Source organism: Miscanthus floridulus, chromosome 17, assembly GCF_019320115.1.
Source record: "Miscanthus floridulus cultivar M001 chromosome 17, ASM1932011v1, whole genome shotgun sequence".
NCBI lineage: Eukaryota > Viridiplantae > Streptophyta > Magnoliopsida > Poales > Poaceae > Miscanthus > Miscanthus floridulus.
The window spans coordinates 93,550,259-93,573,346 of NC_089596.1; the positions used below are offsets into that span (position 1 = coordinate 93,550,259).

The window sequence follows — 23,088 nt, forward strand, 5'->3', positions numbered from 1 at the left end:
AGGTACATCGGGCATGTTGGCAGGTTTCCATGCAAACACATCCACGTTGCTCCTCAAGAACCTGACGAGCGTGTCTTCCTATTTGGAATCCAGGTTGGCCCCGATAAGGGCCGTTTTGCTGGAATCACCGTCGACCAGCTGGATCACCTTGTGCTCCTTGGACTTGATGTTCTTGCGTGGTGCCTCGAGCTCTAGGATCTCTAGGTGGTCGGCTAAGGTCTTCTTAGCGTTGAGCATGGTCTCGGCCATGCGAATAGAGAGGTCGTGGGCCTCTGCTATTTTGAAACTGTCGTCTTTGCAGGTGTAAGCTATGTACATGTTACCTCGAAGGGTTAGGACTCCTTTCTTGGTAGGCATCTTGAGCACCAGATACCTGTAATGAGGTATGGCCATGAACTTGGTGAGCGACGGTCGACCAAGAATAGCATGGTAGGTGCCATCGAAGTCAACGACCACGAAGTTGACGTAGTCGGTGCGGAAGTGGTCCGGGGTCCCAAACTGCACAGGTAGCGTAATCTGCCCGAGAGGTGTAGAGCTTTGTCCAGGGAGAACACCCCAGAACTATGCCTCATACGGCTTGAGATCCGCCTGAGCTATTTTCAGGGTGGGCAGGCTGTTCTTGAACAGTATATCGATGGAGCTGCCACCGTCGATCAGTACCCTGTCGAACTGAACCTTGTTGATACAAGGATCGAGGACTAGGGGAAAACACCCTGCCTTAGGTATTGTGGCCCATTGGTCCTTTCTGCTGAAGTAGATTTCGTGGTGAGACCACGGAGGGAGCCACGGATCGGTGAGAAGGTTGTCGGTGTTTGCCACGTTCAAGCAAGCGTGGATGAGCAGCTTGCGTTCTCATTTGGTCTCGATGGACACTTTGCTGCCGATGATGGTGTGCACGCGATCAGTTGGCTTGACGTATTTATGACGAGGGTCTGCATCATCATCGTCGTTATCCTCATCGCGCTGTTCCCCTGCGTCGTTAGGCTTATCGGACGTATCTAGAGCCTGATGACGCGTGTAGATAGTCTTGAGGATGTGGCAATTCTCCATGGTATGGTTTGACTTAGGATGGAGCTGGTAGGGCCCCTTCAACACTTTGGCGTAGTCGTCTTCGTAGTTACGACGTCTGCTCCCCTTTTTAACGGTATTAACCTCGCCGTCGTCTTCCCGAGCACGCTTGCTCCTGTAATCGTCACGGCGGTTACGCCACTGATTACATTGGTCACGGTGGTCGCGGGAGTCGTTGCGCTGGTTGCGACGGTCAAAATTGTTGTTCTGACCATGATTGCCGCGGTAATCATCGCGGTGTGGGGGTGGTCGGAGCGTGGAACCCTTGCTGCTTCTTCAACAATTATCTTTTTAGCGTCGTCGGCATCCGCATATTTCTTAGCGGTGGACAAGAGCGCAGTGACTGATTTAGGTCTCTTGCGGAGGAGCTTGTCCCTTAGGGCGTCATGGAAGCGGAGGCCAGTGACGAAAGCCTCGATTGCCTCATTGTCGGAGATTGATGGGACCTTGATGCGCATCTCCGAGAAGCGCCGGACGTACTCGCGTAGTGGCTCATCCTTTTGATCTCGAATCCGTTGCAGATCGTATTTGTTGCCTGGCTGTTCACAAGTAGCAATGAAGTTGTCGATGAAGGCTTGCTTGAGCTCCTGCCAAGAGTCAAAGTAGTTCGCCGGCAAGCTGACCAGCCATTGGTGACCTGCATGGCCAACAGCAACTGGGAAATAGTTAGACATGCCATGTTCGTCAGCCATGGCTGATCTGCATGCAGTCTCATAGAGCATGACCCATAATTCAGGGTTTTCCTTGCCGTCGTACTTCTGAAGTTTCTCGAGCTTGAAATTCTTGGACCATATGACTTGGCGAAGGTGTGGAGTAAACTACTTCAAACCCGGCGGGCCATGGGCAGTGTCATATTCCATACGGCGATAACTTTCATGGGATGCTCGATCGTCGGCTCTCTGGTTGATGTGAGCGCGTAGATCACGTCCACCGAGGTAATGGCGGAGATCGTTATTGCCATCACGGCAATCTCGGTTGCCATCTGGATTAGCCCTGCGACCGTGGTTATCACGGTGAATGTCGTGATTGTCTCGGCGGTTATCGTCCCGAACGTCATGGCGATTGCCGTCCTGGCGGCAGTTGTCATCCTGGCCACCATCGTGGCCATCGTTTCCGCCTTGACGGTTGTCTGATGGGTCGTTGTTGCATGAGCCACGTTGGTTGAGTGGCTGTGAGTGACTTGGGTGCTGGCGGCTGTGGCTTGACTCGACTGAGATGGATGGAGCTCGAGCTTGGTTTACAATCTCCGCAGTCTGGGCCATAGCAGCCGTCAGATAGGCTTGTATTTCATCGCGAACTGCTTGGGTTTCCGAGGTGTTGGGTAGCCGTTGCATTGTCGCCATGGCGACGGCTACGTTGGCACTTGGGGTCTTGAAGACCTATTTGTCCCCCACCCTGTCGAAAGCATCGTTGAGGTCACGTGGCTGGACCCTTATGCGTCGTGCCTCCTGGTCTGCTTCAGCTTCTATTTGTCGGCGATTAAACCGGTCAATATTGCATGCTTCGCGTGTAGTCCTTTCTTGTTCTGTTTCACCAACTGCTAGGGGCTCGTCATTGCTGACAACATGGATCAAATCCCTTCGTCTTGGCGGGAAAGACGAAAATTGTGAGAAGCCCAGGGCGTGGTCTGGGAGATCTAGATCGTATTTGATGCCTTCATCTTCGTGATGCTGAAGCTTGGTGTGGACAGATGCATTAGATGCGATGCCAGATGAGGAGCTGGAGTCACCCTCTTGGACTGTATGGACGGATCCTTCTTGATAATCTTCAATCCGGACCATGTTGACGAAGTTGCATGGCTTCGGGCGAGGTCGGTGTATAGGACACAGATCCAAGCGGCGTTGTAGGTTATACGCGTAGCTGGAGGCAGCGTTTCACAGGCCGTAGGGCTAGACCTAGTGGTTCTCCATTGAGGCTTCATACTCGGAGAGTCAGAGACCCGTCGCGAAGGCTGGCCAGCGACGAGCGGAGCGCCCCTCAGGAGTAGATATGACCACGAGATCTGTACCAAGTCGTGTAGGATGACTGGTCCGAGCTGGTCGGGTAGATCTATTGTGGGGAGCGGTTACCTACTCATTAGGTTGACTTTGAATCGTACTTACCAGAGCTAGGGTTTCAGCGAGTTTGGTGCCGACCCAATCGATGGAGTCGAGCAGGTCGGTGTTGTCGATCTGCTTCCCTTTGTAGCGGGGAAGCGGATGACGGATTGTCGGCGTGGCTGAAGATGATGTAGGCGTGGTCAGAGCTAGATGTACCGTGGTCGGAGCCAGATCCATCGTGGTCGGAGCCGTATCTATCGTGGTCGGAGCCGTATCTGTCGTGGTCGGAGCCGTAGCTGATGCAGGTGAAGTAGTGGTCGGCGCAGACTGAATCCACGCCTCCTCCATGGTCATGGCGATGAAGTCGTCGGAGCCGGTGGTCCAGGTGATCTGGCCAACGATGAACGTGAGGCCGTTCGGCGTAGCCATGGAGCCGGAGATGATGACCATCTTGTTTGCTTGAAGAGCAGTACGCACACCCCCTACCTGGCGTGCCACTGTCGACGAAATATGGTCGGCAGTCTACCTAGGGGTATGCCCAAAGTAGTAGATTGTCAGCAGACAGATGCGCAAGCCACAAACAAGACGGTGACGCAAGACAGACATGAGGTTTTATCCAGGTTCGGCCGCCAAGAAGGCGTAATACCTACATCCTGCGTCTGATTTGTATTGCTGTATGTCAATGAGAGATGTTTTTTAGAGGGATCCCCTGCCCGCCTTATATAGTCCGGGGGGCAGGGTTACAGATCTGAAAACTAATCCTAGCCAGTTACAATTGTCATACGTGGCCGGATAAGGATTCCTATTCTAACCGACCAGGATCTTGCTTGATCGCCAAATCCGCCTTGACTCCTTGTGCGGGACTCCGATCAGGTTGGCTGGGCCGCACGTCGTCTTTTGGTGGACCGGACCCACCGATCCGGGCCGGCCCAAGCTTAGCCATAAGGGTATAGGGGTTAATACCCCCACAGTGCGTTAGTCGCACGCACCGTCTAAACAAGCCTTTACCATATATGTCAGCTTGAAGTATTTCAAGGATGATAAAAATCATTGTTTCAAGGAAGTGCTTAAGCTTTCGAGGAAGCGAATTAGGTTTAGGCCCTACTTGAAAGAGTTCATCTTCACAAAACGGCTTTGGCTTCTAGGGAATATTATGCGTTGTAGTAAGGTATCGCTTTTCTCCTCTTTCATTATTGAACTAGGAACCGATAAAACCACCACCGTAGGAGCCAGAGCCAAAAGAAACCTTGCCAAACAGAGTCTTAGGCAAAAGAAACCTTACCTACAAAGAGATTAAAATTCAAAATATCATAAAAAGTATCGCATGACGGATCAATGTTTGTCTTGTATTATATTGTAGAAAACATTTTTTGTTAATTACTCAATACTATAGGTTGGTGCTATAGAATATTGTATATGATTATCGTTCTATTTTTCTAGACCATTAGGGGCTTAGGGCCAATTTTGGTGTTTAGAATAGGGCCTTAACTTTTGCCTGCACGGCCCTGATGTTAGTATATCTTACCATGAAGAGGTATGCAATCAAATTCGAGACTGAGGTTAAAACTTCCCTGTGCAAACAAACATCATCACGACCACTATCAAATTCTGATGGATTATTAATCACTTTTCCTATACTACAGTCGCCTGATCTGTGTGAGTTCAGGCGACGCGATCGCACGCGCAGCCTCAAGGTCTCTGTTGGGTTGCATTCGATCCGGATGTGATTCAATTCAATAGAAATGAGACCCGTTACCCGGTCCTAATTGTGCCCACTGCCGACACCTCTTCGAATTCTTTTTTGTTTTCCTCAAACCGTGCGCCCTTCAGACACGAAAGGAATCCGAGGCGACTTCACCCAGGTCGTGGCGACAGGGCGATTTTTCCGGTGATTTGCCACATCGTCGCCGTGGCGAAGCGATTTTACCGGCGAAATCCCCATCTCTGGTGACGCTCTATGTTCTGTGGGGTGGCTGCATCTCCTTCCTCCGTGTTCATCGTTGCTGAATCACTTGTTGCTTGTGTGTACTCGATCCCATTTCCTGATTGGGTGTTGATTTCGTCTTCGATTGGTTGAAATCATAAGCAAAGGATACAGACGGAGTGGTGGAGAGGTGTGCTAATTTTTTTAGTGGTATTGGCCGGATGAGTGGTGGAGATGGAGAGGTGTGTTGGTGATGTATGCTTTGTGCAATCCATTCAACATTTTTTGGAGGCAAATGTTGGAGGTCATGCTTTGATTTCCTTCTTGCCCTTTGCAGTTAGATGTGCAAGTTGTATTATTAAATGCAGTGAATTACCCCTTCTGTTTGTGCCTCACTATGGGTGATTAGGCGTCAAGTATTGGAGTTGGCTGCGGCAACCAACAATTTAAAATTTTACCATAAATTTGCTTTTGATTATCGTTCACGTGAAAAGGGATGGCTGAACACTATATCTTTGGGTCAGTTCTGATGACCTGAGCCTGCATAAAGAATGTAAAAGATTCATGTACATTTCTTCCTTACCTGATATTTGTAAAAATATTTGAGGTGTTCTGCCTGTACACAACTCAGGCAGATGCCATGGATATAGATTGTCTTATAGCACAAGTTTCTGATAAGGTCCCTTCATAAGAAATTCATATTAGTTCATGAAATAAATTTGAGATTTCTATTGTTTTACTTTGCTCTTTCAGTTTTTTGTTGCCTTCGAGGAATCTGTTGTGGTTCTGATATTTTGTAGGATTAATAACAATATTCAAAAACTGTATGCACCTATATGGTTGAGTTCTTTCTTTGCTACGTTGCTCATAAACCTTAGTTTCAGGGATCACTTTACGCAGGAGACATATCTCATTCAAAAACTGTATGCACCTATATTGCCACGATGAGGTGAGGATGCTGTACAAATTTTCTTGCAGTCAGTGTTCATTTCAATCTCCTTTGAAAAATTCTAGCGTAGTTCGAGCTGCTCTGTTTATTGTCCTGTAGCTGTCTGACACAGACCTGCCTGTATTCTTTCAGCAACAATTTGGCTTGCGTGTTTGCAGCTCTCTCACCAGATGTTTCAGATAGCAGCGTCTTGGGTTTAGTACTTGTTCATCTGAATTATTTCAGTTTGCATTGATAGCTAGTGTCCTGTTAATTCCAATGTGCAACGGTTCCTTCTTTGGTTACTAGGAACTGCAACATTTCAGCTGCGCGGTGTTCCAGATATTCAATTCAGACAGAGACTGAAATAGCTATTGGGCAGTGTACTTGATTAGTCCGATAGGAAACCATGTGGTGCCGGCTCTTGCTTTCAGTCCACCGGGTTGAGTAAGACAACCGCAGCAACAATTTTGGCTCAGTTGGGAAGTAGTAGGACAGAGACAGCAGCTGCACTTCGACAATCAGGTAAGGAGGTAAGCAGTGCGTCTACAGCTGGCTGCTATTTCTGTTTGCTTGCACAGGCAGTCTGTTCAATGTTCAGATTAGAATCTTCAGAGTAGCAGCTCTGTGAGTTAAGTACTGCACCATGAGTTTTCGTTGTGACTGAAATCATTTTCTTGTCTTCTTGTCTACGGAGTAAGCACTAGTTCTTTTTGCCTTGATTTGCAACAACGTGCTGCCACTTTGTGTACAGTCACCATCATGCTATAGTGAAAAGAATTACCTGCTAATGATTACTACTTGAGCAAATTTGTTTGCATTAGGAGATTTACACGGCTGCTACTGTGAAAGTTTAGTGTGTTCAAAATTGAAAAACAGTGCGCAAAGTTTTTCTTGTGATCTTTAACTTCTTCCTGCATTTTCGCATGCTAATTAGAATTTTTTTGTTATCTGGTTAATTAGTGATTAATTAATTTGTTTGGGTTATAATTTGGGATATAGGCCTTAATTTCTCGCAAAGAATTGTAAAGGCTCCCATTCACCTATATAGTTTCAAGGATTAATAACAATATTCAAAAACTGTATGCACCTATATTAGCATGTTAAGTCCATGTAAGGCGCCTGTAGCTTGTCCCTCCCTGTGACAATATATAGCTTGATCCTCCTGTGACATTATAACATGCAAATTTTTGCATTCATCATTACAATAAAACTATAATATTTTGGTGTTGCCCACATATTTTGGGAACTCACATTCATTTCTTTTCTTTGTTGTTCTTGTCCATAGCAGTTGTAGGTCACTAGTGCTGTGGAACTCTCCTGTTCATGACAAACAAACAAATCAAACACAAATATCATTAGTTGCAATGAGTACTAGTGTAAATTGCAAGTATGTAGCACCGCAATTGTTGTTGTCATAATATGCAATAAGTTGATTTGTGCTAACACATCTTAAACTTTGTTAATTGTGATTTATAGCAACACACCTCTTTTTTATCCTTGTCCTTTCGTAGAAAAAAATTGTTTCTCGTGATTTGTGCTAACACACATTTTCATCTGTTTATTGTGATTTGTGCCTGCCCACACCAAGTTTTTGCCCTTGTCCTTTCAGAGAAAAAAATGCCTCTTGTGATTTGGGCTAGCTCACATTTTCCTTTGTTTATTGTGATTTGTGCTTGCCCAAGCCAAGTTTTTGTCCTTGTCTTTTCATAGAAAAAAAATTGTCTCTTGTGATTTGTGCTAACACTTTATGAACTTTGTTAATTCTGATTTATGAGAGTGAATCAGTAACTAGAGTTATGGCAGGAGACTTTGAAGTCCAAAGGTTTTAGACTCAGTAGAACTAAAACTGAGTATATGAGATGTGACTTCGGCACTACTACTCGGGAGGAGGAAGATATTAGTTTGGAAGGTCAGGTAGTGCCTAGGAAGGATACCTTTCGATATTTAGGATCAATGCTACAGAGAGACGGGGATATTGATGAAGATGTTAGCCATAGAATCAAAGCATGGTGGATGAAGTGGCGCCAAGCATCTGGTGTCCTTTGTGACAAAAGGGTACCACAGAAGCTAAAAGGCAAGTTTTATAGAACGGCGATTAGACCAACTATGTTGTATGGTGCAGAATGTTGGCCTACGAAAAAACAACATGTTCAACAGATAAGTGTCGTGGAAATGCGTATGTTGCGTTGGATTTGCGGTCATACAAGAAGGGATTGAGTTTGGAACGATGATATACATGATAGATTAGGGGTAGCACCATTTGAAGAAAAGCTTGTCCAACACCGGTTAAGATGGTTTAGACATGTCCAACGGAGATCTCCAGAGGCACCGGTGCCTAGTGGAATCCTAAGCCAGGATAGTAACGTGAAGAGAGGCAGAGGAAGATCGAAGTTGACTTGGGTAGAGGCAATAAAAGGAGACTTGAAATGATGGAATATACCCAAAGACTTAGCCTTAGATAGGAGTGCTTAGAAAACAATTGTTCACGTGCCTGAACCTTGATTGCTTTTGCTGAGTTTCAACTCTAACCTACCCCAACTTGTTTAGGACTTAAATGCTTTGTTGTTGTTGTTGTTGTGGTGGTGGTGGTGGTGCGAACACACATCTCATTTTTGTCATTGTCCTTACATAGAAAAAAATTGTTTATTATGATTTGTGCTAACACAAATTGAAGTTTATTTTTTGTGATTTGTGCTAGCACACACCATTTTTTGTTCATGTCATTTCATAGAAAAAAAATTGTCTCTTATGATTTGTGCTAACACACCCTTGCTCTGGATGATAGGGTTGATAATGGATTGTGGTTTCTCAATGACATTAGAAAATGATGATTGGTTAGGACGATGCACGTGAGCTGTACAATTGTTTTGATTTTTTTTCCTACGGAAGCTAAGTATTTTCCAATCTTTTTTCCTGTGTTAAGAATGTTTTTCTCTGAGCGCATAGAACAAATCAATAAATGTGTTAGCTGTTTACAGAACACCTATAGTCCTATATTTGTTTTATCTTTTGATATGTACCTATGTTATCAGTGATCACTTCACAAAATCACACATGCTGTAGATGTAGGAGCTTAACAATTTTGGTTTGCTATACTTATACTCTCTCTGTCTCCTACTTGATCAGTTGCTTGCTTTTGTTTTTACTCTGTACAATTCTGCATGCGTTGATGTTTGCAGGAAGTCTGTACAATTCTGCCTGCGTTGATGTTTGCAGGAAGTTGCTTTGATGTCACTGAATCTTTGTGCAGGTCGTTGCTGCCAGAATAATGGACTTCTCACAACAAGGCCCAAGGCCAGTGTGCATCATTTCAGCAACTGGAGTTGTTTCTACAACAATCCTTCTCCAAGATTCAGAGTCTGGTAGTGTGGGTACATATGAGGTATGTTGTTGATGGTTATCATTTGCCTAAAAACTACTTCATGTATGTGTTCTGTTCTTCTCTTGTTGCATATTTGAATACAAATGTTTGCCCACTGTCCAAATTAAACAAAAGGTTTAATGGTAGCATTTGCCTGGATAGTTGGATTGCTTACATGTTACAACTGAAGTATTGCTATCAAAGGTCAGAAAAAAAATCATAAAAGGAGGTATTTGTTTCCACACTTTCTCTTAGTTAGTTAAGTATGCTAAGGACGTCTGCTTTCAGTCCAAGGTTGGGGTTATATCCTTGTTTGAGGCTGCAGTACAGGCCATACTATACAAGATAATTTCTATTTTTTCATGGAATTGTTCATGTATACTTTGATTATTTTGTTCTTATTTAGTTTTGTACCCCTGAAGGGTGGGCCTGGTCCAAGCGGTAGAGTCTTACCGCCTATGACCGGAAGGTCCCGGGTTCGAGTCGCGGTCTCCTCGCATTGCATAGGCGAGGGTAAGGCTTGCCACTGACACCCTTCCTCAGACCCCATACAGAGCGGGAGCTCTCTGCACTGGGTACGTCCTTTTTTTAGTTTTGTACTCCTGTGCTTTATTGTTGATTTGGCAGGGTCGATTTGAGATCCTATGCCTTTCCAGATCGTACTTGGTGCTAGATGATGGTGGCACATGGACCCGAAGCAGAGGAATCAACAAGACCTCTTCTTGTTGTGTTGGTGTTGGTGCAGTACTATAGAAATAAGATGCATCGATAGTATACTACTGAATTTTGAAGTGCTATGTTCCTATTAATATCTGCCATTGATGAAAACCAAACAAATAAAACATTGATTACAAAATTGCAATGAGCAATAATGGAAATTGCTACTATCAGGCACCGCAATTGTAGTTCTGAGCATATGCAATATGTTGGTGTTGAACCATTTTGCCTCATGTTCTCGTTTTTCTGCTAGTTGATCTATATATTCTGCACGTATACACTATTTGCCTATTTAACTTTTAATTTGTGTTCTTTTTATGTATAAATGTTTGAACCTTGTGTATTTTGTCAACAAGCACAGTGGTTCTACAATCTACCATGCTCACAATTGTTTCTGTTCTAGAGCTCACCTTCTAGGGCGGCAAAAGGGGCTATATGACTTAAGCTTCACATTCTCCTTCCTGTTCACCTGTGAGATGCCTGGGCTATGATCCAATGTGCAATGCCCGTGGTATGGATGTAGAACCAAGTTGCCCAGAACAAGACACATAAGCTCATCCTGAACTACATTAATCAGGTGTGCTTAACTAACATTTAGTGCAGGGCGTTTCTGTACCACTTAGTACTCTACTTTGCTTAACTATTTCATTATGACAGCTTTGCGAGCGTCTATCTAGTCCCATGGGAGAATCAGCCATGGTCTGTGCCAGTCTTTGGGTCCATGCCTGACATTGTGTTCACTATTGGAGGCAAGAAGTTCAAGCTCAGACCAAAGCAGGTGTGATCCCTTCTCCGTTATCACACTCTGAGCTCTTGATCATGTGATTTCAAATAAATGTTCCTATACACAACTCTTAAGTCTTACCTCTATTTTTGCAGACTATGTGAGGGTGGTGAACTATTGCACCAAATTTTGGCCAAGTAAGGAGACAGGATGTCCATCTCTTTGTTTCTTGTATCTCAGTCTTTGTCATTAAAATTCTAGATTTTTGTGCTGTAAAATCATATTGCTTTATTTTGTTTGTCTGCTTCGTTTGATTTGTAGTTGCTGGTATAAGGTTCATTACTAAATGGTGTGTTCCTTTGGACAGAAAGAATAGTCGTTATAGTGAGAAAGATGCTGCAGCAGTTGTGCGCCAAATGCTGAAAGTGGCTGCAGAGTGTCATCTGCCTGGGTTAGTTCACCGAGATATGAAGCCTGAGGTAGAAATCAAACACTTTCAATCTCTTTGCACTCAGTAAGCATTTGGTGATATTTCACTGCTTCCTCTGAATCTGTCTGGAACCTGATATGACAAGTGTGCGATTCACAAAGCAATTCTTTCCAAGAAGGCTGGTATTATCAACTATCTTTTAGTGAACTCAGCAAATCCATTCATCCAAGATAAAGTGAGTACAAATCTTGTTTAGCATGCTTGTAAATAGTTTGTACAGAGCCTAATGCAAGCAAATTTTGTTTGGGCCTGTCTTCGTTACTTTAAGTTCCTTGGTGCCTTGTAAACAGCTTAATTGTTGAGACACAATGTAGTTTTGCCAAACAGAAGTAATTGCACTTTTAAGTACATAAAGTTGCACTAATTCAAATGTGCAATTTCCTTATCAATGAAGACATATTTCTATTGTTGCATTGTTTCCTTCACAGATGCTTTTGACTTCATTTTTATTATGTAATTTCTAATATGGTTTCCCTTGTATAACTACAGAGTGTTCATCAGAACCCTAAACCCAATCATGAAGCATAGACATATAGCAATGCAGACCAAATCCCTTTACACATTTTGAAGAACCAAGTTAGAGAAGTTTACAGAACAAAGGAGATGAAGTGAACACATGACAAAAAACAATAGATTAGTACCTTTTTCTTTGACAGATCTTGTCCAATCTTGTGTAATTTTCACTGATTTTTGCTCTCTTTCTCTTGTTATGTGCTTTCCCGATCTGTACTTTATTGGATCTGTTTCTTTTTTGTTGGAGGATGCAGTGACATATTTGTGCTTGTACGGCTGTTTTATTGGGCTAATAGTTGCATTCTGGCTCAAATGAGCACCCACTTCATGTAGCAGTATTCGGTTTATGCTCCCTGTAAAGTTTGACGGGCCTGGCAGGATCTAATGTTCCTAACAGTTTTTTCGCGGACCCGTTATGAGTGCGATGTACAGAAACAACTGTTAATAGATTTGGACCGTTCAAAACAATCTGATGCCCAGAAACCGTCGCCTGAATAGAACCAATATTTCAGGCATATGAAATATAGCAAATCCCATTATTAATCTATCTCGACAAATATGAAAAGCACAGAATTTAAAACATAGATGATGGGTTTATTTATGCTTCCGACATGAGAAATAAAGTAGAACTGTGTTAACAAAAAAAATGTAGATATATATAAGCAAATAGAGTAAATAAGTATGTCCGCTGAAATAGCGCAGCAATACCCATGGAAAGGATCTGCATACATGCTTTCCTTTGAGCAGGGGCATGGGATAACCAAAGCGGAAGTAGATTTATATGACCTGTCCAAAACCACGAGACCAGCTGCCAGACATCACGATCAAGTGACAAGAATCTTGTGGATGGATTGCATGCACCGCGTAAGACTCTGCAGACTCTATGGGTGCAAACGGTTTGGTGGTATGCTTCAGGATCCACTCATGTCCACCGACCACGGACCACCGTAGTCCTCAAGAGCCCAAATCGATAGACGACAATCATCTGCATCCCTGAGCACAGCATAGAAGCAGCCCTAAGACAGCCCGATGAACTCAAAATTCCACGGAGCAGGGATCGTTCTCCATGTCTTGCCGTCCATGTCCACCGTGACTATCGAAGGTGAAGAACCAGAGGTTGTCAGGTGCGAAGTGCCATTAAAGAAGGCGGCTCTTGTCTGCGGGGGGGGGGGGGGGGGGGGGGGGGGGGGGTGTTACTTCTGGGTCGAATCTCCACATCGGTTCTTTGTCCGGCAAATAGATCCAGTTTTCGGTAGTAGGGTTGTAGACGAAATAGCGAGATCCATGTCCATTGTGAAAATAGTGGTGGCTATCGAATAGGAGAAGACCATTGCAGTTGTCGACGATGCCAATCCCTACGCTTTCGAGTGGCAAGAAAGAGAAGAGAGGGCCCTCCATGAGCGGAAATCTTCTTCCCAATGCTGACGAAGCGGAAGTGGGCGGCAAAGTGTCTGCCAAAGAAGAGGCCGGAAAGAGTCTGGCGGATCATCACCTGCTCGCTCGATCATTTACGTGGCTTATAAGTCGGCTGATGTTGTTTTGGTGTGAGAGAAAAACACCGTATCATGACGGATAAACGTGGCTGATATGATCGAGCAAACAGGGTGATGCATATAGGGACAAGAGCAGAGGGCAAGCCATGACCGGGAGACACTTGAAGCCGCAGAGCGACCTGTAGAGAACCCGCGCAAGAGTCTCCGAGATGTGATCGTCGGTGAGCGGCGGCCCTGGCGCCCACCGCGGCGGCTGCAGCGGATGTTGCGAGCCGAGACGGATGATGGTATATATATGGAGAGAGTTTAATTACATGATTGGGCCAAGCCCGTGCACAAGTCGTAATCCTAACAAACTCTGTCGTCGTGATATATACTCAACTATCCAGTGAGTACAATGAGCAATTCTGCACAGCAAGTCAGCAGCACAAGTCCGACTACCTGCTGCACAGATAGCATGTACTGCTAATCCGCCGTTTGTGTTTTTGCAGAGTGTGCGTGCCGCACACAAATCACAGCAACTTAGGCTGGGTAGGGTGTGCTTACAAGAGGAGCACAACACGTACTGCTAATCAAACAGACAAGCACAAGCACAGGGGCCAAGGCCACACAAGCTACCGACTTCTTCAGGGCAAATTGCAAATTACTGCATACAGACATCTAAAAGACATTCAGAACAATAAATCTGTAGATGTAAGAAAATGCATAGAGTAACCAAATTTTGCTCATGGAAAATAAATAGAGTACCAAAGTAGGTTCATTCCAATAGTTAGGCAGTAGAGTACAGGTACACATCGAAACTCGGAAGGCTTGCATACATCCAGTTCACTTATATATCTCTGTGATGTGATGGTAACTTTAATGCCCTTCTAACGGCCAATCTGAGAAGCAAGGCACGTAAGGGTGTGCGGATAGATTGCTCTCTCCAAGAGTCCAGATAGAGAGACGAGGTGGGTGGAGGAGGACAAGGCGTGCGGTGGCTGAGTGTGAATATAAAGACCACCCATGAGCCACGGACAAGGCGGGGCCACATGTGTGTCGTGCGTCAAGCCTACGCACTGCCTAAGCAAGCCTTTACCATATATGTCATCTTTAAGTATTTCGAGGATGATAAAAAATCATTGTTTTCATTAATTAACCGAGCTGGCTTATTAATTAAAAATTCAAATGAGTCGAGCTCGAGTCGAACCACTAACGAGCGAGTCGAGCAAGCTAACGAGTTACGAGTTTTTCGTCAGGGCTATGCTTGAGGCAAGCAACTGAGGACTAGACTTAAGAGGTACACATTGTTACATATTTTCGACCATAGGCAAGGCGCTCGCTCTCAACCAGACGCCGACGCCCTTGCCCCGTGGTGGGAAACAGCTCACTGAGTGCCTCACGTTTGACAGAAGAGAGTGGCGAACGGATGGTTTCGTGGAATCTAACCGATGTACCGGCAAGCGACTGTTGCGTTGGAGCTTGTGCTATGCACTATAGTAAGGAGTCAATTTTTCACGCTCTTCCAGAAATGGACTAAAACTGATAAAACCATAATTCTTACTTCACCAGGCTCCTCCATAGGAGCCGGAACCAAAAGAAACCTTGCTAAACAAAGTCTTCAGCAAAAGAAACCTTGCCTACAAACAAATCAAAATTCAAAATCACATAAAAAGTATCGCATGACAGAACAATGTTAGGCCTTGGAGGTCTGCTATTATATATGATTATTATTGGTCCCAACAAAAACTATACCATGTTTTTTTAGAGAATATATATATGACGTAATTCGCCCTATGTATAAGAAAATACAGTGGCGCCTCGGAACGCTTGCTGGTGCTCGCAGCCGCAAGCATCGTAGTCTCCCATGCCCTATTTTTATCAACGACAACAGAGGATCAATAGGCCTTGGCTTGGCTTCGGATTAACGAATTATGGAGCAATTATTTCTGGTGTTTCACTGGAAAGAATGGGCTATGGTGTTTATCTGTCTCCACAATGTTACACAATATGTACTACAGAATGACACCTCTAGGTCGCTGCTACAATTACAGAGAATAAATTGTGGACGCCCTACTAAGTTAGCTACACGTAAAATCTGGGGCGATTGACTCCTAATGTTTCATCTTGGAGATCTCACTGAAATACACCTTCCGCACAAGGCGAGCCTTGATAAAGCTCGGGATCTTCGTGTCCTCATCTTCAGTGCAGACAGCTGCAGGGGAAATGATTGTGCCGGTCAGCAAGAGTGGAAAATGTCAGCACAAACACAAGAAAGGAAAATTATATGTCACGCAAGGGGTCCGACACCCTATTTAGCTAAAAGATCATGTTGTAATGTTTCAAAAAATCATCAAAAAATCATGTATGTATTACGCCTAAAGTTAAGTGTAGCCACAACAATTCAGTTTGAAATTCATCTTTGATGTTGAGATTAAAAAAAAAAAGTGTTACTGTCAGCATACGATGAACAGTGCCAGGTTGACTGCTTGTCTATTTTGTTTCTTGACATCTAGGATGAATTGCAAACTGAATTGTCGCAGCTTATTTAACTTTATGTGTGCTACATCCATGATTTTTATGATATTTTTACATTGCAACATGGTATTTTAGCTAACAAGGACGCTAGCGTCCCTGGGCACTAAAAATCTGCACTCCACAAGAAAAACATGTTGACAATGTTTACAAATAATCCATGACATACAACGTTTGCAGTCTAACTAAAAGAGATACAACTCTTTACAGTTACTGCAGTCTAACGAAAAAATTATCTTGACTATTTGGCACAGGTTTTTCATATGTATCAGAAGATCGACAATAGAGAAAGAATATACATGAACAATGAATACAATAATACTCTTCAAGAACAGTTAGTGCAGCAGGGACCAGCCAACAAGTATCAAACCACCCCGCATTTTTTTTGGCCATATAGCCAATTAACCATGTGACTTGTGACCATATTTTTTCATTTTATTATCATGGCACCCGATTAAGATATGATAAACGACACCTGGTCACTGGTTCTTTAAGGAGAGGAAAATAATAAAAAGATATGTTGGCCTGAGGATGGCTACAAAATCATTACCTTCCGTCTAGAAGTGCTTGAAGCTTTCCAACAAAGCAAACTGGATCTAGGCTCCAATCTCCTGCAAACAGATCAACATTCAAAAATTTCGTCAGAAGTCATCTTCTGATGATTGAAAACTATGTTGCTTCACATACATAATTTGGGTGCAGAATAGTAGTACTTGATAGTATTCCACATGGCATGGATATGTTTGCACATACAATGACTCTTGTGACATTATTCCACATAGCATGGATCAAAGTTAGGCCTCACTGGTCTAATACTTAATTACTGACTGTGTGGTATTTGTGGCCATTTTCATTTGCAAACTTGCATTACACACGTACTAGATACCAACCACAAGTGCAGTGGATGGATATCTATACCTACAAATAGCATAAGAGAGTTGAACAAACATGAATACTTACAAATTATCTTGCTCCAGCTTTTCTGCAATTGATATAGCTTTGTGTCTAGACCAGACACCTTGTTGGGAACAAGCATCTGCCTGGTTAATAACATGAGCAAGAGATACCTTGCCTCTCACAATGTTCTTTTGTCGACCATCTCCATTATTCACCATTTTTCCTCCTTGAGAAATTTCTTGATTCTGTGATGACAAACCTTCTCCCGAGACAGTCTCTTGTCTTCTGTTTGCCATAACAATGCCACTATCTGGTTCAGCACGCCAATCCATTTGAGATCCAATTTCAATAATTTCGCCTTCAGTCAATATATGTGGATCAGATTGCATCCAGCGTGTCTGATTTGAGCTACCAACCTGGACCACACTATCTTTCTGAAGCCTTCTAGTTAAGTTCTCGCCTCCCGAAGAAACTGAACTATGTTTAGTAAAAGACCTCCTTAATACCATATTTGAGGAACCATCCTCAGGGTAGGGAGTAATAACTGGAGCATGGCCTGCTGCCAGATCATCCTTTGATTCATATCGGATTTCAAGTATTATGGTAGAAGAAAGAACAGATTCAAATGCCTGCAGAATTTGGCCCCTATACTTCTCGGCTTTAGACTTATTTACTCGAGAGCTGAATATTAATTGTACAGTTGGAGCTGCATGACGACATGAAAGCAAATGTCAGAAGACATCTTTGAAATGTTACAGTCATAGAGGGCTAACTTTTTTAGTCAGTCTTAGTGTCTTACCTGTGCCTAGGCTGACGGATATCAGTCGACCCTCTCTAGCTAACAATCTTCTTAATGAATCTGACTGAACATTCTCTAGCACAGCCTGCCAAATCATTTCACTGTCAGTTTTGCCATACCTAGATCCTTCATTTACTCTGGTAGCACCTGTTGGCAACACATGGCTGTCTGGAGTATGTTCCCCAGGTCTCCTTCCAGCATGGCAATTGTTTGCCATGTTGTTGCTGGAACCAGCCACTAGATTAGCATCTCTGTACTGCTGATTTCCAAGGTCAGATGCTCTTGCCAAGCCATGGGCACCAGCATATATATCACTACGATCCATAGCAGAGTTCCTTGCTATGTCTCCCTCGGGGCGGGTAAACAGACCCTGATTAAGACTTGTACTCGGGGATGAACTCGGCAATACATATTGTTTATCAGGTGCAAGCTGAAGAAGAGCAGCTGTAAGCCATGTCATCTTGTCATTAGAGACCCTCAACTGTTTTTCAGCTTCAGAGAGTGTTTTCAAGGCTTGGCGTAGCTTTTCCATATCATCCTTTGATACTGAAATCAGAATATAAATCTTTTCACAATGATGTGGGGGATACAAATATTTACACTGGAAAGACTGATTGTAAGAAAGGAGAAACTTGATAGACAAAACTAGTGCAGCAGTGTTACTAACACTGTATTTCACTCTTGTTGCGAAGAAGAGATTTAACTAAACAGGTAAATTGGGGAAATATATTCTTAAACAAATAAACAATCTATTAGTAGTACTAGAAAAGGTTGGAGTATGAATTTGTTAATGAGCAATAGCAATGTTGCTTACAGGTTGGACGTTTGAAGAATTTTCTCCGAACTCTTTCTCGTGTGAATATATAGGTGCCAGCAAGGATGTCAGTGATTATTGTAGCAAGTTGAGACATCAGGGCCAGTGGCTCAACACCTGTTTCTGTGATATCTCGCAAGGTTTTCACTGTGTTCACTGTGTCAGCAGATAGTGCTAAATCAAGCAAATCAACCAATTTATCATCAGAAACCAAGCCAACCTGTGGAAAAGGAAACAATGTATTGCTTGCTGCTGTCAGGTAAATTTCAAATGAAGAATTCAAGATTGCATTATAATGCTTCCTGTTGTGACCCTGGTTTTTCTTCTATACGGGTGAGAACCCTTTATATAATCTTAAATGCATTCCTGGCAGTTATTCTGAAAATTGAAGAAAGACAGTTTTTTTCACTTTTGGGCCATTTGGATCCTTTCATTTTGGAGGAATAGGAATCTACTTAATGGACTAGACTATTTGGCTAGGAATTTGACATTCCACAACTTTCCAAAGTTCAGATATAAGCCTATCTTAAATTCATAGGGTGGAAGATGGAAATTGATTATATAGATCACCGTGCTAGGTTTCTACTCTACAACTTATAGCACGCTCTTTGGCTCGCTCTCCTAAAACAGAAATGCAGCACATAGGTATCTCCCTCATATGATCATTAGCTTAATTGAGCTGCGCCTAAATTATGATTATTAGAATGGATTTCAATTCCAAGGACCCAAACATGGCCTTAGTAAATTTGTCAAAATAGTCATGCACTCAAGCATGTCAAGCGGGTATGTGGGCCAATACCTCAAGTACATTCAAAACTATATCAAGCTATAGTTACCCCTAATTAAAGATTGTTGGGTTGTTTAGTAATTTAAAGTTCTTCCATGTTATAAATGTTTAGCAATGAAGAAAAAAAAAGAATTTCAGGGAACAAAGAAGTATACCAAGCTATAGTTACCCCTAATTAAATACTGTTGTTGGATAACTTACAAGTTCTTGAACAACTGACATCGAAATTCTCTGCCCAAGCAAGCTGAGTTGATCGAGAGTCATCTCGGCATCCCTCAGTGACCCATCTGACCGGGAAGCAATAAGTTTCAATGCATCTCTATCAACATCCAGGCCTTCACTAGTAGAAATCCATTGCAAAGTGTTGATAATGTCGCACTCCTTTAGTTTGGGGAAAAAGAACTTTTGGCACCTTGACACGATTATATGAGGGAGATCAAGATTGGGGCTGATGAGAACAAAAACCACACGCCTAGGTGCACGTTCGACGACCTTGGATATGACACTCCATGTATCAGGCGGCAATGTGTTGCAGTCATCAATTATAAACACCCTGTGCTGGGATGGCACCGGCGAGAGCATCACATTGTCAAGGATATCCACAATGCTATCAAGGTCTATATTACCAACTGGACCAATCTCCAACAAGCTCCTACTCTTGCCCAGATTGTGTGCAATACAAGAGGCACATGAATCACAGGGCCTCGGGTGCTCAGCTGAATGGCAATTCAAAGCCTTTGCAAATACCCTGGCACACGAGGTCTTGCCTGTGCCATGTGGCCCATAGAAGACATACACCAGCCCAATCTTCTTCCTCAGAATGGCATTGGACAGCGCCTGCACGACCAAGCTCTGCCCGACGACGTCTTTGAAAGTCCTTGGAGCATACTTCTGTGTCAAGCTCCGGTGTCTGACACGGTGCGAGCCCCGTGACTTCTGCCCCGACCGTGCCTCGGACGCGAGGTCAGAATCCAGCTCGCTACTCTTGGAGAAAATCCCGAGCTCCCCAGAGAAGCTACTAGAAATGTCGACGGCGTTGCGTATGCCGTCGACAAGCAGAGGCAGAGAGTCGGAGTCTGAACTGCTCGAGGAAGTGAGCCTCGCGGTGACCGGGAAATGCGGGTGCGAACGCGACCCGTTGGCGTGACCGCACGAGGCGGCGGAGGTGGCGGCTTCGGACCTCCGCGCCGCCGACGTCGACTTGGGGTCCGACAGGCCGCACGAGAGGCTCCGGCCGGCCATGTCGAGGATGGACTTGCCGCGGTGGTGGATGCGCGACCAGTTCCACGGGATGCCGCACACGTTGCGCGACTCCTGCGACACCTGCTGATGCTGCTGCATCAGCTCGTCGCCGTCGGCTGCTCCGCCGGCGCCGAAGAGGTACCTATTGCCGCAGACGGCCTCCTGGGAGCTGGAGTTGACGGAGACGCGGGGCGCGGCGGCGCGGCGATCTAAGGCGGCCGCGGGTTGCGCGGCGCCGGCGTGGCGGGCGGCCCCTCGCTTGAACCGGCGCCGGGGCCGGCGGCCCGGCTTGGGCTGCGGGTTCTCCGTGAGCTGGTCGAGGAGCGTCTTGAGAGCGCCGCCGCCGCGGGGGTGGTCGGGGTCGTCGGCGTCCGGGTCGGCGGCGACCCTGTTGTTGTTGTTGGAGGGGGCCGAGTCGACGGAGCGGCGGGTGGAGGGGTCCCGCAGCGAGCGCGAACGCTGCAGGGCCAGGAGGTCCCGCATCAGCGCGGCCGACGCCGACGCCGAGGACCCCGTCGGGCTGCGCCTCCGCCCGGACACGCCGTGCGGGCCGTGGTGGTGGCGCAGGTGGATGCAGTTGGTCAGGTGCGCATGGCCGCGGAGGTGGTCCCCGCCGCCGCCGCCTGCTGGCGCCGGCATTGCGCTGGTTCAAACTCTCCCTCCGCCCCTCCCTCCGTCTCCGGCTAAACCGTCATCTCGGTTGGGGACCCGTGTCGGGTAATCGTTTCGCGACAGGCGAGGGGGGAGAGGCGAGGAGAGGAGGCCGAGATGGGGGGAGTGGACAGTGGAGTGGAGCCGTGGTGGTGGTGGTGATCAAGTTGTGGGGGAAGGGTAAGGTGGGCGCGGCCTCCCTCGGGACGGGCTGTGCATGACAGGCGGAGACGTCGCGTCCGCGGCGTAGGCGGCGAGGGACAGCACGGCTGCCACGGCCGCCACGGCCGACCTGGCCCCTGGGGATGGCAGGGCCCCGGGCCGTTTGCCCGCTGGGTCTTTAAAGGATAGTAAATTAATAAATCAGCCAGCAATATTTCTACACGAAATCAGCAACGATATAAATAATATTTCTACACGAATCAGCAACGATACGAACGAACATCTGACAAACTTAGGGTTCCTGGAGTGTTCTCTGCTTGCAAGCGTGGTGCTAGACTGCTAGGCTGCTAGGGGCTAGGGCTCACAACTCACATGTGACAAACTGAGGGTTCCTGGCACGTTTCCATGCTTCCCACTTCCGAGTATCAGTGGGCGTAATGAGTGGTGCAGTTAGCTCTGCCTTTTGTCCATCCTGATCCATGCATGTAGCAGGAGCAAAACCGAATTGATGCGGCTCCAAAAAGGAACGGTGTCCTGCCGGCATGCCTTTATTTGATTCTACCGTGTGATTGTTTTTGTTTCCAAAGTTTGTCTCGTGCAACACTTGTTTAGGGTGCGTTTAGATCCAAAAATTTTTGGATTTTGGCTCACTGTAGCATTTCGTTTGTATTTGGTAATTAGTGTTTAATTATGGACTAATTAGGTTCAAAAGTTTCGTCACGCGATTTCTCGATCAACTGTGTAATTAGTTTTTTTTTCCGTCTACATTTAGTACTCCATGCATATACCGCAAGATTCGATGTGACAGTTACTATGCAAAATTTTTTGGCAACTAAACGGGGCCTTAATTGCCTCTTTCTCTGACCCCTCACATGGCAGGGGTATGGGCTGAAACCAGCATTTTATATCAGCGAATCACGAAGACGACAGACGCCGTACAAAGTTTCACGAAGAAGATCGCAGGTCCCTTTTAGGCTTTGTTGGGTTAGTCCGGATTTAGCCAGAAATCATTCCGGCTCATCAAATGTTATACAAATTAGACAAGTATCCGACTAGGATTTGTTCCGGGCCACCAGTCCCTGCGAAACACTGAACACGCCCTTAGGGCACGTTCGATTTGCACGGGCCAAGCATCATCAAGAACGGTTCCGGTCAGGATTGGGCCTAACCAAACGGGCCCTTACAGAGTTCCAGGGACCAATTCCTCAATCCATTTTGCATTCATTCTATGTACGTACTTTGTTAATTCTTGCGTTTGGTGTCTTCTCCTAACTTGCCTCTGCCGTGTCTATGCTCTTGTGATGCCATATACGGTCACGCCATTAACTTGCTGCATCTTAGGCCTGGTTTAGTTCCTAAAAATTTTCACCTCAAACTATCACATCAAATCTTGCGGTATATGTATGGAGTATTAAATATAGAAGAAAAAAAACTAATTATACAGTTTTGTTGGGAATCACGAGACGAATGTTTTAAGACTAATTAGTCCATGATTAGACATAAGTGCTACAGTAACTAACATGCGCTAGTGATGGATTAATTAGGCTTAATAAATTCGTCTCGCAGTTTTCAGGCTAGCTATGTAATTAGTTTTTTTTATTAGTATTCGAAAACCCCTTTCGATATCTTCGAAACATCCGATGTGACATCCAAAAGTTTTGATTTCGCGAACTAAACACCCCTTAACCGACCAGAGAGAGAACCAGCAGCGTCAGCGTCAGCGTCACCGTATGATTAATGGTCTGTTCCCCCATCACTGTGCTTGGGCAGCAGCCGCGCACAGTACCGCACGGCGCAGGGGAGTGTAGACTGTAGTGTACGGGGGGGCCTGCGGCCCGCAGATCTTCGTCGTACCCGTCCTCGCCCACGTGTCCCGTGTCTCCTTCCTCCCACGGGAATCGAACGGACCCCGGGGGATGCTCTCCGCTTCCGGCGGCGCAACCGTCCCATCGCCGCCCCCAC

The 23,088-nt window shown here is 45.3% G+C and overlaps 1 protein-coding gene and 1 long non-coding RNA gene across 11 annotated transcripts; one reads left to right on the forward strand and one right to left on the reverse strand.

Annotated features, from left to right (window-relative positions):
* The first annotated feature begins 4,672 nt into the window (after positions 1 to 4,672).
* LOC136518658 (uncharacterized) lies at positions 4,673 to 12,084 on the forward strand. 10 transcript variants are annotated; one of them, XR_010774586.1, is made up of 11 exons: positions 4,673 to 5,054; positions 5,916 to 5,980; positions 6,113 to 6,174; positions 6,269 to 6,484; positions 9,213 to 9,344; positions 9,746 to 9,898; positions 9,980 to 10,617; positions 10,698 to 10,818; positions 10,920 to 10,961; positions 11,132 to 11,429; positions 11,744 to 12,084. It is a non-coding gene; the product is annotated as an uncharacterized lncRNA (long non-coding RNA). The 10 variants fall into 10 exon arrangements; XR_010774588.1 differs by having other exon boundaries at positions 6,286 to 6,484; XR_010774587.1 differs by having other exon boundaries at positions 4,673 to 5,980; positions 6,113 to 6,484; positions 11,132 to 11,243; positions 11,340 to 11,429.
* A 3,047-nt stretch (positions 12,085 to 15,131) lies between these two features.
* On the reverse strand, positions 15,132 to 21,241 carry LOC136517406 (protein STICHEL-like 4). The gene is made up of 6 exons (XM_066510961.1): positions 19,273 to 21,241; positions 18,285 to 18,504; positions 17,471 to 18,016; positions 16,735 to 17,377; positions 16,325 to 16,385; positions 15,132 to 15,454 (listed from the first exon to the last, which is right to left on the reverse strand). The coding sequence occupies exons 1-6, from the start codon at positions 20,950 to 20,952 to the stop codon at positions 15,362 to 15,364; spliced, it is 3,243 nt and encodes a 1,080-aa protein (XP_066367058.1). The 5' UTR covers positions 20,953 to 21,241; the 3' UTR covers positions 15,132 to 15,361.
* Between the last annotated feature and the right edge of the window lie 1,847 nt (positions 21,242 to 23,088).

Excerpts from the sequence above, each read along its gene's own strand:
- LOC136517406 (XM_066510961.1), bottom strand. The coding sequence starts at position 20,952 with ATGCCGGCGCCAGCAGGCGGCGGCGGCGGGGACCACCTCCGCGGCCAT. Across the intron at positions 17,378-17,470 it reads ATCCGTCAGCCTAGGCACAG|CTCCAACTGTACAATTAATA; the intron begins GTAAGACACTAA and ends GTCGTCATGCAG. Across the intron at positions 15,455-16,324 it reads CAAGCACTTCTAGACGGAAG|CTGTCTGCACTGAAGATGAG; the intron begins GTAATGATTTTG and ends TTTCCCCTGCAG.